Source organism: Pipistrellus hanaki, assembly GCF_964339955.1.
Source record: "Pipistrellus hanaki genome assembly, chromosome: 1".
NCBI lineage: Eukaryota > Metazoa > Chordata > Mammalia > Chiroptera > Vespertilionidae > Pipistrellus > Pipistrellus hanaki.
The window spans coordinates 8,667,385-8,683,520 of NC_140503.1; the positions used below are offsets into that span (position 1 = coordinate 8,667,385).

The following is a 16,136-nucleotide window of genomic DNA, read 5'->3' on the forward strand; positions in this document are numbered from 1 at the left end:
AAGCCCAACAAAAACAATCGAATCAGCCAAAACCGGTTTGGCTCAGTGAGCGTCGGTCTGCGGACTGAAAGGTCCCAGGTTCGATTCCGGTCAGGGGCATGTAAGTTGGTTGTGGGCACATCCCCGGTAGGGGGTGTGCAAGAGGCAGCTGGTCGATGTTTCTCTCTCATCGACATTTCTAGCTCTCTATCTCTCTCCCTTCCTCTCTGTAAAAAATCAATAAAATATATTAAAAAACAAAACCAAACCAAAAAACAACAACAATCGAATCAGCTAATAACAACAGTTAACATGTAATAAAAGCATACTAAGTGTCCCCTAGAAAGGAACAATATTTTGGGTCTGCTGTGCCTTCTAACCAAAGTGAGAGACGAGAAGTCAGAAGAGCCAAGTTCAAGGAACTCATAAAACAAAACTTCCTGGAGGTGATCGTAACTTTAAATCTTGGCCATCTCTGTCACTGTGGGGCAGCAGAATATCGGATTCCCAGGGCCCACCCTCTTCTTGACCAATGAGAACGCAGAGGCCCAGAGAAGGCCTGCACCTGCCCCAGGGCAGAGGAGGTGTGTTTCTGCTGTACATGATGCAGACGAGCCACTGGGAGAACTGAGCTCTCTCTGCCCTGGAACTGGCGGAAGACGCCTCTTCCAGACATCACTAGGCACGCTCTGTAGCCGGGGTCCCATGTGAGGGTGCAGCAGCATCCTCTGCGGGGCTAAAGACAGAGGCAGGACCTCTACAGCAGGTCTTAGGAGGGGCTGGTTAGAGACGCAGACGCAGATGCAGACACAGATGTGTTTCTAACAAGTTCCCTACTGCTGGGCTGGGAACCTCCCTTTGAGAACCACTACTCTAGCCCACTGATTCCCGGCATAATAGGAAGGACGGTAAGACTCAACAGCGGAGTGAAATAAGCCAGTCAATGAAAGAGAAACACCACATAACCTCACTCATTTATGGATAATAAAGAACATTATAAACTGATGAACCAAAAGATAGATATAGAGACAGTAAAGCAACAAGCAGACTGTCAAATTACAGCGGGGAGGGGAGGGAGATCTGGGGTAGATAAGAGATCAACCGAAGGACTTGTATACATGCATATAAGTACAACCAAGGGACACAAAACTCTGGGGAGGGAGGGCATGTATGGGAGGAGGGGAGGCAATGGTATATGTACACAGATAATTTAATTTAAAAAAATTTAAAAAATAAATTATTTAAAAAAAAAAAAAAAAGACAACAGCAGGAGAACTTCTGAAAATACAGAGTCCTGGCCCCCACCCCAGAGGAGTCCAAGCCCCAACCCCAGAGGAGTCCGAGCCCCAGGCCAGGAGAAGGCGGTCAGACTGAGCCTGGCCTGTGCCTCTCACCCACCTCTGTCTTCTGGAAAAGGTCAAGGACAAGGTCTCCACAGGCTTTCAGAGGCAAAACATAAGCTTCTTGCGAAACAAGCCCATGCTGTTCGAGAGAGACCCTGGCCTTCCTAACTGCTCTGGCCCCAGGGCCTCAGGAAAGGTCGGCTGGGCGAGACCCGCTGCCTGGCAAACACGGCCCAGGGCTGGATTCCGTGGCCTTGACGGGTCTGACTGAAGAGCCAGGGGCAGGAGGGAGTCCCCGTCTACTTGGGGGTGATCCTCCCTGGTCAGAGTAAGGAATGTTTGCCTCACTTCACCCAAGCCCTCACACCAGGGGACGCTGGGCAGCACTTCTCTGGAAAACTTGCTTGAATGTTGCCTGACAATAATGACCAATTATGCTTCTGCCACAATGTCAGGTGGGAGGGAAACAGGCAGGATGTGCGATTGTATGTAAGGCACGACCACAGCGGCGAGAAACAAAACCTATTCATGGGCGCACTGGGAGGAAACGCTAACACTGCTCCCGCGGGTCTCTTTTCTGGCTGCCTGTTTGTTTTCCAAGCTGTTTATACAAAGCACGTATTACTTATAGCTGTGGTCGGCAAATTGAGGCTTGCGAGCCACATGCGGCTCTTTGGCCCCTTGAGTGTGACTCTTCCACAAAATACCACGGCCTGGGCGAGTCCATTTTGAAGAAGAGGCATTAGAAGAAGTTTAAGTTTAAAAAATGTGGCTCTCAAAAGAAATGTCAATTGTTGTACTGTTGCTATTTGGCTCTGTTGACTCATGAGTTTGCCAACTACTGCCTTATAGGACCAGGACTTAACTTTATTTTATAATATAGTAAATCAGAAGGAAGAACACACACAGCTCAACCCTGCCCACGCCTACCCGGGTCGGCCCAGAGGCAAGCGTCCTGTGGCGCTGTCCGCGTGAGCAGGACGGAGGGCCAGGGCTCCGCAAACATTTACCCTGGGCGCCGGGCAGGCGGGGGGGGGTGGTGTGTGGGGGCTGCTGCGCTCACGGCCCTGCCCTCAGAGCAGAGGCCAACAGTGCAGGCGCCGAGCTGGGAGGCAGGCTCCTTCCTTCCCCACGATTCTCTCTGGGCCCGGAGGGAGGATGCCCTCTCTTCCTTCCTGACGAGGTTCCCGTGCTCTGGAGCTCTACGAGAGCAGCAAACGGCCTGATCCCAAGCGGTGCCGGGCCCCCTGGGCCAGCCTAGACCCGACCACAAGCCGGCCTCTGCCTCGCTGGCTGAGTAGGGTGCACGCTCCTCAGCCAGCGAGGCAGAGGCCGGCTTGTGCATGGCCTGACTGCCCGGGCTGCTCATGGAGAGTCTCAGAAACCGCACCTTGCTGAAACCGGTTTGGCTCAGTGGGTAGAGCATTGGCCTGTGGACTGAGGGTCTTGGGTTCGATTCCGGTCAAGGTCGAGTACCTTGCTTGCGGGCACATCCCCAGTGGGCGATGTGCAGGAGGCAGCTGATCGGTTTCTCTCTCATCCATGTTTCTAACTCTCTATCTCTTTCCCTTCCTCTCTGTAAAAATATCAATAAGATATATTTAAAAAACAAAAACACAAAAAAAACAACACCGCATCTCCACCTGAGGCCTTCATCACTGCCACGAGAGGCCACGACCTCCCAGCAGCACCTGCGGTGGGAGGCCTGCCCGCCACGGGAGGCCTGACACCTCTCCTGGTGTTGATTCATCTGGAACCAGGAGAAACAGGCCCTCACCCCAGCAACTGGGCCAGTGCTGACTGTGACGGACAAAGGACAGGACTGTCTTGTGCCTCCAGGACTTCCTCCACCTCAACACTTTTCCTCCTCTTTCCTTCCCGTCCGTCATCCTCCAAACTTGGAAACTCAGCTGCCCACCATCAGTCCACTCAGGAGCCATTTCCTCCAAGAAGCATTCCCAAATGCCCCCCACGCAGCCGGAGTTAGGGTTCTTGTCTACTGCACCGTTGGCACCATCCACTTCCCCGGCACTAGCACTCAGCATCAAAAGCACCTGTTTACCACGAATGGTGCCCGCAGCCAGGAATCAAGCCCCTCCACGCCCAGGCCCCAGTTCAACGGCAGCACCACCGCCTCTGCCCAGCTTCCCCTGCCCGTGGCTGTCCCAAGGGCAGCAGGAGCTGAAGCCCACCAGCCTGGGGCACGCCCAGCCCTCAGTGTGGCTCCCCTCAGATGAAGAAACAAAGCCACTCCAGCCCCATGGTCCCCACCCTCCCAGGCCCTGCCCTGCCCTGCCTCCCAGCCCCTCAGGGCCGCTGGCATTTCTAACTGAAAGGAGGGGGCTGGTTAGATGCCCCAGGGGCTGCTGGGAGAGGCACGGTGCTGTGAGGCCAACAGGCGACGGGATGAGCACAGCTGCGGGCTGAGGACGGGGCTCACAGGCCGGGTCTGGCCCAGGGCCTCAGTGAAACCTCGGCATGATCTGGGACTTGTCGATGAGCTCTGAGTGGTTCTTCAACCATGCTCCCTGGGGTCCCAGGAACCCACAGAGATGCCCCGAGGAGAGAGGAGGCTGAGCAGAAAGCACCCCAACCCCCAAGTCAATCAGCCATTAGGTGTCACCTGAGACCTTAAAAAAACTCCTGGGACGGGGAGGGGGGGCGCGAGGGAGTTTCAGTGCTCAGAAAAGGTTTGAGAACCAGGGCCCTGTGGGGAAGTTTCAGTCCGTATTGCATTAGTGCTGGCCATATAAAGACTGCAAATATCAAAGACTTCACCGGGGTGGGGATTTTTAAAAAAATTTTTATTGGTTTTTTTACAGAGAGGAAGGGAGAAAGATAGTTAGAAACATCGATTAGCTGCCTCCTGCAAACCCCCTCCTGGGGATGTGCCCACAACCAAGGTACATGCCCTTGACCGGAATCGAACCTGGGACCCTTTAGTTTGCAGGCCAACGCTCTATCCACTGAGCCAAGCCGGCTTCGGCTGGGGAGGGGATGTTAACAGCCCTTCCCCGTCAGGTCCTCCTCCCACAGACTGTCTGCTAGTGAGGAGCGGGGAGCACGGACAGGCGGGCATTCCACACGGTGAAGGTGAACTCCGGCTCCCGTGTGCACGCTGGAGGCTCGCCGATGACAGTCCTGACCCAATGTAACCCCTCAGTGTCCCGTATCTCCCTCCACCCCGTGAACTGCTGCTGTACAAAGGCTCGCTGAGCTGTGGGTGATAACCACATCAGGTGCCCCTCCCGGTGCCCAGGCCGGCCACTCCCAGGGAGGCTGGTGCTTGGGGCCACAGGGGCGACCGGAGGCTCATCTATCTCTGGGGCCCTCCCAGCACCAGACCCGATGCCCCGCACGCCGCTCAGAGGCCATCCCCTGGACATGTGACCCCCTCACAATGCAAAACACAGATGCGAGTGAAAAAACACACCAACTGGCCGCCAGCAGATGCCTGAGCGTGAGCAGCATTTCCTGCGGGCTTCCTGTGGGGAAACCGTCGGAGTGGCCACACGGCCAGGAGCACAGGCTCCCGGGGAGCAGAGGGCTGCCCTCACCTGGTAGTAGGTCTTGATGTTTCTCACCAAGACGGTCAGGTTCTGGATGCGGAGGTTCACGTCGTTGTTCACGTGCTGGTTGATGCGCTGATTCGTAGGCCGGGGGTCTCTGCGGGGGGAGGAAACACGAGAATGGAAACGGCGACCCCAGCACCGGCCGCACCTCCCTTCCCCGCGCTGGGCAGCCCTCCCCACGCCTAGGTGAGTGGGGGCTATTCAAACCCCAATTCTGCTGCACTGTAGACACACACCACTCCGGCTCCCACGCCCCCACCCTCCTCAGGCCCTTCATCAATGGCATTTCCATTCCCTCCCATTTCCATTCCCATTCCCACTGCTGGCAGCACCCCTACACCACCACCAAATGCAGTGCAGACCCAGAAAGTTACAGGGTAAAAATCACTGACCTACCCCCAAATATATTTCAAGATGAAAAGCTGAACACACGAAAACATACGAATCACCAAGAAAGAAAAAAGGGGAAAAAATGGTACATGTTCTGTAAATCAGTAAGAATCATTCGTGTTCTACTTCACACGGGCTCCCTTCCCGTCACCAGCACTGGCCTCACGCTGATCCTGCCTGTGGTTTCACATTCTAGGGACAGGATGCCACCTGGACAACGGACATCAGTCCGTGGCACTATCCGGTGTACAACGCAGCCCACGAGAAATGCTAACCGTGTGGAGACAAGCATCGCCTGCGGGAAACCCCCAAAGCGTCATTTACTTTCCACTCTCTGGCAAAAGTCCGGTGTGGCCACGATGGGAGCAGTCATCTGAACCCAGTGACTTATAATTGCACTCATCTACATATCTGTACATGATACGCCTCACGATTCTCCATTACAGAAAGGGTTTCCTATCTGAAGAGAACAGACAGAACAGGACGATTTAGCTGCCACCTCTCCTGCTTTTCATAACAAAGCCCTCCCCCTCGCGTTACTGTCCCAAGACCCAGGAGGGATGTCTAATTCAAATGAGGGCTGTCTTCACGGTTTCATCTGTCACCCGAGCCGGTGATGAGGGCGGGCGCTGAGCCTCCTGGGAGCCGGTGTGATGGCGGAGAGACAGGCCTCTTCCTCTTTCGGCCGTACCCCGCCCCCTCAGTAAACGAAGGGGGGTTTGGGAGGGTATGGAAGTCAATCTCAACGACACTCGGCTCATTGGAAGTCAATAATTAATACAAAATTGACACACAGGGAAAAAAAAATCTACACGTAGAAATCATTTCAAATGTCACTGGAAGAACAATGGAGAAAAACAAACTCTTGGATTTTGACAAGAGCCTGAAGATAACAGAGACGGAGACTAAACTGTGGATGGGTGAAGCGATGAGGGAAGAGGCCACGATCACAGCGGGGGACTGGAGCACCACAGTTATCCAAACGTAAACGAAGCCCAAGTGAAGACCCGGCGGAGAGAGAGAAGGTAGCAGGTGCCAGTGGGCGGAGAGAGAGAAGGTAGCAGGTGCCAGTGGGCCAGCATGTGAACATGGCCACGAAGGAAATGGCAGTTACGAACTGACCGGCCTAGCAGAGGTGGGGAACAGCTGGCTACATTAACTGAGGAATTGTGCCTAAGCAAGGGAACCGCTGGTGGAACAGCCTCACCGCAGCCTTCCTGTTACCTGGGATGAAGCTAGTAAGATAACCAACTGGCATGTCAATGCCAGTGAAGCTATCACGCCCCGGATTGAACGTGCACCTGCTTATGCCATCACGGCGCCGGATCAGAGAAGAGTTCTGCAGATGAAAGAAAATAGAGGAGCCCTAGCTGGTGTGCTCAGTGGATAGAGCGTTGGCCTGCGAACTGAAAGGTCCCAGGTTCAATTCTGGTCAAGGGCACATGCCTGGGTTGTGGGTTCAATCCCCAGTGGGGGACTTGCAGGAGGCACCTGATCCATGATTCTTTCTCATCATGGATGTTTCTATCTCTCCCTCCCTCTTCCTTCCTCTCTGAAATCAATATATTGTACAAATATACATATATATATATATATATATATATATATATATATATATATATATAAATATACACACACACACATAATTTGGAGAAAAAATAGAGAAGAAAAAGATTCTCAAGGAAAAATCTGAGAAGGACTGGGAGCAACGAAGGGCAGCTGGGGAGGTGCGGAGCCTGCCTATCTGGCTGAAGAGGAGGAGGAGGTCTTTGTTTGGACAATCTTTCCTGCGCTGGTTCTTTCAGAAGTCCTAACATGGCACCAATTTAATTAAATTAAATTCAGCCATGATAGCAGTACTATGAGTCCCCACCTTGCACTGTGTATATCTGAACCCCGTTATTCATTACATGCAATACTCAGCCAGGGGTTTTATGCAGTCAACCCATAGCCCCTAAAAGAGTCAGTGGGAACCGTGGGGAAGCCAGAGGACCCCTTTACAATGGTCATGTGACAACATTTCTTACTGTCTCCACACAGTAAGAGAGTCTAGCCAGCCTACATGTTACATGTCCCTCATGGGGGCATGCATGAGAGAAAAAAAAGTTAATGGTTCCGTGGAAATTAGTTTAGGAATAGAGGAGGTGTTCAGAATTTAAACGGCAAAGGCACTTTTAGCTGCAGAAGTGCACCTTGCTTTACACAATAGTTTACCTTGAAGATGCAAGTCTCCCTTGACGACAGTACGTGAAAAGATAAAAAGCCATTTCACAGAGTGACAAACGTGCTTCGTAACACAGCAGAACTTCAGAGGACACGCGGGGCCTTTTGTGTTTTGTCGTTACTGTCGCCTCAGCTTTCACTTCAGTCAGACGGGGACCACCCCAGCAGTGCCGGGAGCCAAGGGCCTCAGCACACGGGGACGCTCGCTGCCCCTGGAAGACACTCCACGCCCCAGGGCCGGGGCCTGGGTTCTGACCGTGCCTGCTTCCCCCGTCCGTTCTGAAGAGCGGTAGCTAACTGAAACCACACTCCCAAAGCGCCCTGACATTTACTATGCGAGCAAGTGAACTAATTATCACCATCGTTAATACTCCCTCCTTGAAGGCTCTCAGGGCAAAGAAAGGTTATTAGGAACCAAATCAAAACAAGCCAACTATTGTCTGTTCCCACTCTGCCCCAGATGTGGGGGACACATCACGGGCTACTGATTCCAATTTGGGTCAGATCAAAAGTGTTCTCTCTCTCAAGTGTACACACACACACACACACACATTCTGGGCCTCACTCTAATGACGATGATGACTGACATCTGTTGGGCATTTTTCTATACACACGATCTTTTTTAATCCTCTCTGAATCTGTAAAGTACCACCCCCTTCTTACAGATCAGGAAATGGAGGCATAGAGAGTTTGAGTAAGGAGTTTGCTCCGAGTAAAGTAGTGAGTGGCAGAGGGGGGATTTGAACTTGCCTGTCTCATGCTAGAATCAAAGCTCTTAGGTAGTTTTCCTAGGAGACAGTGGAAAATGTGCCCGACGTGAACCAGACACCTCCTTTTCCCCGGGGGACCAGGAGGTGCCCAGAGACAGCGTTTACAGAGGAGCTATTCAGCGGTTTCCCATGCGTCTCATCTCCATCCCCGCCACCCCATGCCTCCCTTCCCTTCGGGAATTCTCCTAGACCGGGGCCTCCCCTGAAAGCTGAGCTCACAGGGCTTTCCTGCTTCCCGGCGCTGATGTCACCGCACCGGGAGGGAGGCCGGGCCAAGCGACGACTGCCGCAGCCTTCTTCAGTTGCCAGAGACAATGCCCAGGTGCAGTCACGTGAGCCCAGCCAGCTCCATATGGCTCTGAAGTGTCAGGTAGCATGCCTCTTATCTGAGCTCTCCGGGAAGCCAGTTAGCACACTGCTCTCTTCTCAGGTCCCACCGACCCGGGGAGAAGTGATCAAAGCAGGTGAGCAGCACCCAGTGGGAGCTCCCGGCATGGGTGGTAAAGCAGAAGAGCCTTACCTGCTGGGTAGCAGCGGACATTTCTCCATTCGGCAGAAAATGGAGGCTTGGCTTAAGTACAGTGTCAGATGTGGGGCTAGGCCATGCCCTCCCTCCGCCCCCCAGACCTCACTGGGAGAGGGCAAAGGCTAAGAATTACCAGCAATCTAGGAGACGAGCAATGTGGGAGGAAAGACTGAAGGAAAAAACCCATCTCACACGGATGCCTCAAATCCTTCCTGGATGAAGACAGTATATACATAACGGACACTAACACCTTCTAAATGGCAGGCACCGTGCTAAATGCTAACACACCATCTCATTTAACCCTCACGACCATCTCTCAGGGGAGGCACTTCAGTGCCCGTTTCACAGACGAGGAAACTGAGGTGATGCGTGCCAGGCCCAGGCCCAGGCTCAGGCAGCCAGGATGAGAGCTGGCTGGACTTCAAACCCAGGCTGGCTCCCTATGGGATGACACTGGGGCTGGAATTCATTTTTGCTTTTTGTTAATTGAGGGAGTATGCATTTACATAGAGTAAAATGCATGTATCTTAAGTTACAGCTTGATGAGTTAAAACATGAAACATACTCCAGGCATTTTACAGGAAGCTTCTACCCAGTTTTCCTGTACCCCTTTTCCAGGCAATCCCCACCACTTCCAAAGGCTACCGACGTTCTCATTCCTGCACCTGGAGCAGGTCCTTCTGTCACCCTGCCAACAGGTACAGAGCTGCCGGTGCACTCTCTCCTGGCTTTCCCCGTCCTGCAAAGCCACCCAACGGCTCCCCTGCTGTCCCTTTCCTGTGCCTGGCCCTGACCGGAAAGACCCAGAAGCCCTGATGAGGGCCTTAGGCCCACCCTCGTCAGCTCTCCCTTCTAGACTGGTTACCTTGGCAAATCGCCGAGGAGAAAATAGCATTTCAAATTTTCAAGGGGAGGCGAGAAGCCCTATACACTGAATTTAGCTGCGGGCCCAGTGTGGACGAGCCCAGATGAGCTGGCATTTCTCAAAGGAACATCCAACAAGCTTCCCTGATTTATAAGCGAGTGGTAAAAGCGGCAGGAATTCCAAAGGTCAGGAAGAAAGAGAAACAACCCCCGGCTTTTGTGGCTTTTGTTCTCCCTCGGCCGGCGGGGGTGTGAAAGCTGGATGGAAAGGCTGGGGAGACTGCTGGCTTTTTTAATAAACAGCCTTGGGCTTGGGTAAGGACAGGTTGGAGTTTCATTGGCCACCGCACGGAATCCAGTCATTCTGGGGGGTCCAGAACGCGACTATACCACCGGACAACCCGAGAAAGCTCACTGTCGTCAGCGTTCTGGGAGAAGCGCTGGCAAAGCCAACCGATGTGTCGCTTAGCATCTAACCAAACACAGGATCGGTCCGGCTGGTAGTGCTTTTGAAGAAACCCCATTGGAACGGAAGTCTCTCCCACAGCCCGATTCCACACGACTTTTTATGAAAACAGAAGGAGCGACGTTCTTGGGGGATTTCTTAAAACAGATCTTTTTAGGTTAAAGTCTACTTAAATCACTTTCTGAATATGTCAAAGCTAACTCCCCTTCCGCCTGCGGGCCACAAAGGAAGCTGATTCTCTTTAGCTGAAGGGTTTGGGCTCAGGGCTGACACTTAGCTGCAGGTGAGCATAAGGGATTGACTGATCCGGAGAGAACATGAGGATGTTTGCTTTTCCTTCCAGCGCCCAAGACTCAAGTGCCACCGACACCAAGTTCCAGCATCTGCCCGGCAGTTTCTGAGTTAAAAACAGAGTGAGGCGGGAGGAGCCAACACCTGCATGTGGCAGGCTGTCAGTCAGCCGGCTCTGCAGAGTTCAGCCACCAGAAAGGATGTGGTCACACACGCTCGCTAACAAGTAGAACTCTCGTCAAGACCCTGCTGAAGATGCACGCTCCAAATCGGACCCACAGCATCCTGACTCCCTGAGCCCCTCCTCGCACACGTGACTTTCCACCCGGGACACGAGAAGTGCTAGGGGGCCACTGGACGTGGAAGATGAAATGAAAGAAAGCTCACCAGCACAGGCGTCCTACCCGAGAGTGAAACCTTAGTCACTCACAGATGCTCCCGACCCACCCGACACTTCCTGTAACCAGACGCTGTCCGTTACAGCTCGCTGATCTCCGAATACATATTTTTTTTAATTTCGTTGCTGAAATCACATTAAGCGGTTTGACGGTAACCGCACCATCCATATGAAGCATTTGGCAGTCCTTCGATCCCGTATTTTCTTCATCAAACAAGCTGCCAACCTCGTCCTGTCCTGGGGTTCTTCTCACCCCAACGGATGGCGGCCAAAGGGCACCTTGTGCTGAGATGCCATTGGTCCCACGTGCCGAGAGCCCTCCCATAGCAACCACAGGGCTCCATTTCTACAACCTTAACCCAAACCTCCGGAAGCACCGCTTTTGTCCTCCGTCCTGTCCCCGGAGACCACTTACATTTGCAACATGACTTGGTTCAAAAAGATGCCGTCGGCTAAGTCCATGTACAGAGTCAGGTTGTCATGGCTGCTGCTTCCAAACGGGCCCAAAGTTTTCACCTGCGAGGAGGGGGATGTGCAGAGAAAGGCAGGAAACGTTACCCCACATGCACCCATTTAGAGCTCCTCGGGGCAAAGGCGGGGAAGGCCCTGGGGGGGGGGGGCCTGCAGGGGTCACCCTCCCCCGATCTCCGCTTCAGCAGGCACCGAGCCCCCCTTTCTGCAGGGCCTGCCTCCCTGCCCCGCTCCAGGCAACAGACGCGACTCCGCAGGAGGAAAACTTCCTGGCCACCTTTCCCCGGCATGCCAGAATGGAGGGGGGAAATAAAAAATAAAAGGGACTTTTCAACAAATGTCTCGCGTCTCAGATCTACTGGAAATCGCTGCACCCACCGCAGCCCGTACGCGTTTCCACTCGGAAATCGCTGCACTCTCCTTACCACCCCCTCCCCAATCCCCACCCGTCACCGCCATCCACCGGCTGGTCTCGGGTTCAAAAACTACACGAGGAGACGCTGGGGAAGGGAGTCCCTTTCCCGAGTGGTACAGCCGCAGGGGCCGGGGTGACCACTCGGACCCGGTGCGCTCGGGCAGCGGCGGCCGGAGCCCCGGCGGCGGGAACAGGTGCAGCCGCTCCCGGGGCGGGGAGCGCGCCGGGTCCGGCATCGCGCGCGCCGCTCCGGAGTTGGAAACGCCTCGGGGCCCCGGGACACGGACCCCGACTCCATCCCGGAGTACCTGCTAAGACACCCCGAGACGCGGGGCTGGCCGGGGCCGGCGTGGGGCGCCCGCAGGCGGCGGGAGAGCGGCCGGGGCACTAACAATGGGGCGGGAGCCGGGCGCACTCACCCAGGTCACCAGCGGGCTCTGCAGGAAGAGCTCCATGAGCTCCGACACCGTCACGTCCACCCGGAGGCTCCCCGCGTCCTCGCCGCGCCCGTCGTCCCCGCTTCCCGAGTCCATGGCGCCGCGTGCACGGAGCGGCTCCGGCGGCGGCGGCCCGGGGCTCGCGCCGGGAGACAAAGGCGGGGCGCGGGCCCGCGTTCCACGGCGGCGGCGGCGGCACCGCGCCCGCCCGGGGCCAGGGGAGGGGAGGGAGGGCCGGCCTCTGGGGAGGAACAATACGGCGGCCCCGCCCCTCGGCAGCCCCCGGCAGCCGGGGCGCCGCCTCGCGGTGCTCGGACCCGGGTCCGGCTCCCGCTGAGCCGAGTGGGGCTGGGCTGGGCTGGGCGCGGGGCGGGGGCGGGGGCGGCGGCCCGCACGGGCGCGGCGGCGGGTGGGTTCTGTGAGGCGGGCGGTTCCGTGAGGCGGCCCCGCACGTGGGTTCGCCGCGCTCGGCCTCCGCGCGCTCCGGGCCCAGCACGTGGCGCCTCCCTGCGCACGCGCGTGCGTCTCCGTGGAACCCGGCGGAGCCCCCCCCCCCCCCCCCCCCCGAGCGCGCGGGCCCCGGCCCCCGCCCCCGCCGCGCCTCCCCGGTGCGTGCGGGGCGCCGCGCCGTCCTGCCTCCCGCGGTCGCCCCCTCCTGGCCGGCTCTGAGACTGCGGGCCCCGGGCAGGTGCGGGGAGCCGCGGCCCCGGTACCGCCTAGCGGCCCCCCTGGCGCCGGTGATGGGAGAGCCAAGCCCGCGCCTCACTCGCCGGGGTGGGTCTCGCAGGCAGACGGAGTGCAGGCCCGGAGGTTAGAGGAGGAAAGTTGGAGGTCCAGCGCTCGCCAGCCTTTCGGACCACAGTGACCTCTTTCTCTCCTGGGCCGTCAGCCTTCTAGAAGTTCCTTTAGGAAGCCGGTAATGTGGCCACATGGACCGGGGCCAGGCCCAGCTGTGACACCACTTCCCCTGCCCCCAGCACCACTGCCGTTTGGCCAGAGAGGAGCCCAATTCCGGATTTCAAACTGGGGGACATAGCAGCAGCTTGGTGGCAAGCGACAGGAAAAAGGACAAGGGCCCCCACTGAATGGGGGAAAAAGGACAAGGGCCCCCACTGAATGGGGGAAAAAGGACAAGGGCCCCCACCAGTCTTCCCGGCTCAAACAGCTGCAGCAGACCCGAGTTCCTGCCCTTCTTTGCCGCCTCACCATAATTCAGTCATGCAAAGCACCTTATACGATTTAACTAATCTAAGTGTCACGTGTTACCCCACCAGTGCGGGATTGACCTGAAGCGCCTCTAGGCAATGTATACAAGAGGCACTAAATGGCTGCCTGTGGTTAGTAATTTGAAAGTTGGCGGCTGTCAAGTGAGGGTTGCGGCACCTGTCGGTGAGATGTGGCATTGCAGCCGAGTTTTTGTCGTCCCTTCTTGGAACTGGCAAGGAGGTGTGTGGTCCCAGGAGCCTAATGGGCAGTTAGGGTTTCCTAAAGAGAAGGTGTGGAAGTCAGAGTGACAGAAAAGAAAGTGGGGGACTGCGCAGGAACTAAAACTTCAAGTCTATGTGATTTCCTTGTGCACCAGAAATTCAGTAATTCCTTAATTCAACAGTTTTGTAAAATCGGTTAGAAAATGGGTAGAAGTTGTATCCACACTCATCTTTATTTAGGCGGCCTGTTCTGTAAAGTAAGGGATGCCCGTATGGCCAGAATTTTTTTTCACATTGACCCTAACTCTTTTGGAAAGAGAAGGAAGGGATTTTCAATTTTTTTTTTTTGTACCATCATACATGCATACATGCATAGACAAAAGCTTTCTACCAGTCTGTGGTGAGACTTCCTACCATGGTGAGACAATTTGTCCCTGGTTGACAGTCCCTAGGCTGCAGCCAGGTCAGGAATTTGTTTTGGGGTCAGATAGCTGCTGTTTCTTGATTCATGATCATTGATATTTCAGTTCAGCTGGAGACTCTACCTCACATTCAGAAGGAGCTGACTCAGCATCCTTTACTTGGTTATGTAAACTGAATGGTGCCCATGTGTTGGAAGGTTTCAAATAGCAGGATGACCAGGACAAGTTCTTTGAGAGAGGAAGGTAGAGGGAGAGAGAGATCAATGAGAAACATTGCACATTCCCTACCAGGCATGGAGCCGGAAACCCAGGCACATGCCTTGGCTTGGAATTGAACCAGCAACCTCCTGGTGCACAGGTTGATGCTCAACTGAATCACACTAACCAAGGTGACAAGTTACCTCTTAAGTCACTTAATCCCGAAAATCAGAATAAAATCATTTTCCCTATGACTATAATTTTGAGGTTGAAAGTGATGCATGTAAAAGGGTTTATAATCATCTTTCTCACCTTCTCCCTCTTCTACCACTACTTTAATAAGAATTATTTCCCCCTAAGTCTCTATCCAGTTGGGGCATACGATTTAGGGAACACACACACAGATCATATACTAATCACTAAGCAGTGGCCCTCCATCCCGCCTACCCTGTCCACCTTTACATAAAATTTCTCTGCTTTATACGTTGCTTCCTAAACAGAAGCAGTATTGTAATTTTAATCTTCATTTTTATAAAGGAATTTTTGCCCCTCTCAAAAAATGTTGGCTTAGCAGTGTAAGCTAATGGCATCTCTGTTATGTGATAGGAGCTTAAATTATTTGTACAAGTTGAGGGAGAGAGGAATGACTATTAATGTGTCCTTGTATTTTTTGTTATAATGAGCATATATTATTTTTATAATTTTGTTAAAATACACATAAAATTTACCATCATAGCCATTTTGAGGTTCATTGATATTAAATACATTCACATTGTGCAGTTATCATCCCCATGTTTTCATTGAGTAAATCGAACTCTATACCTATTAAACAGTAACTCCCATTCTCCAGCCCCTGGCAAAACAGCTCCCCCCCTCAATTCTACTTTGTCTTTATAATTTTGACTATTCCATAATACCTCATGTGAGTGGAAACATGCAGTATTTATCTTTCTATGAATGGCTTACTAAATTTAACCCAATGTCCTCAAGGTTCATCTATGTTGTAACATTTAACATTTAAGAGCATGAGATTTGTAAACAGCAGACCAAAGATAAGTGGTCTATGAAACCTATAGCTCATGGCTAGGTCCAGTGATGAAAAGGTCTGTACTTATCTATAAGACCTATGACCAGAGGTGTAAGAGGTGCTGTAGCCCAGGACAAATAGAACAGGAAGGCTTAAGTAAGGACTGCAGTTGTTGAAATGAGTCAAAGTAATTTCCTGAACCCAAAATAACCTCTGTTCATGCTATTACCTTAAAACACAGTGGTACAAAGGACAGAAATCTCAAGTCCTCCCTTTATATCCACCAGAGGGAACTTTGTGGTCAAGAATGAATCAGCTAGGGGTGGAATACAGTGTATAGATGGATGTGTGGTAGAGCTGTGCACCTTAAATCTGTTTTGTTGACCAGTTATCACTCCATAAATCCAATTAAAATATGAATCACTTTTTAAGTAAATTTTAATTTTTCACCTGAGGATATACATTGATTTCAGAGAAGGGAGAAATACTAATGTGAGACATCCATTGGTTGCCTCCCATATGCGCCCCAACCTGGGATCAAACACACAACCTAGGTATGTGCCCTGACTGGGAATTGAAACCACTTTATGGTGTACGGGATGATGCTCCAACCAACTGAGCCATTGGGCCAGGTCTTAATCATTAACTTTGTGCTAGGGCATCAGCTAAAAGACTCTCCCAGTTTGTATATTCTGTGTGCATGTTACTCTGTCTTTTTTTTTTTTTTTTTTACTCAGTCTTTTGACCATTCATCCAGTGAACATTTGGAGACCCATTTGTGGGCTCGTGTCATACTAGGTACTAGGAATACATAGTTGAAAGGCTGTAACATACCCTTCCTTCAAGGAACATCTCTGAATATTGGAAGGTGAATAGGACTTCAGAAGGTAAGGCAGGGAAAGCATTGAGAGGGGCTCA

The 16,136-nt window shown here is 53.3% G+C and overlaps 1 protein-coding gene across 3 annotated transcripts in view; it reads right to left on the reverse strand.

Annotated features, from left to right (window-relative positions):
* The window catches only part of LOC311617402 (protein Daple-like), a 101,483-nt gene extending 89,006 nt beyond the window's left edge, over positions 1-12,477 (reverse strand). For 2 of the 3 annotated variants that reach the window (XM_084873798.1, XM_084873799.1), the window contains exons 1-3: positions 12,127-12,472; positions 11,237-11,337; positions 4,880-4,988 (exon numbers count right to left, since the gene is read on the reverse strand). In XM_084873798.1, the coding sequence (XP_084729924.1) occupies positions 4,880-4,988; positions 11,237-11,337; positions 12,127-12,240 (324 nt within the window). In that variant the 5' untranslated portion in view covers positions 12,241-12,472. Of the gene's footprint in view, positions 1-4,879; positions 4,989-11,236; positions 11,338-12,126 lie in introns of all 3 variants that reach the window. The other variant, XM_084873797.1, reaches the window with a different exon arrangement.
* Positions 12,478-16,136: the final 3,659 nt, after the last annotated feature.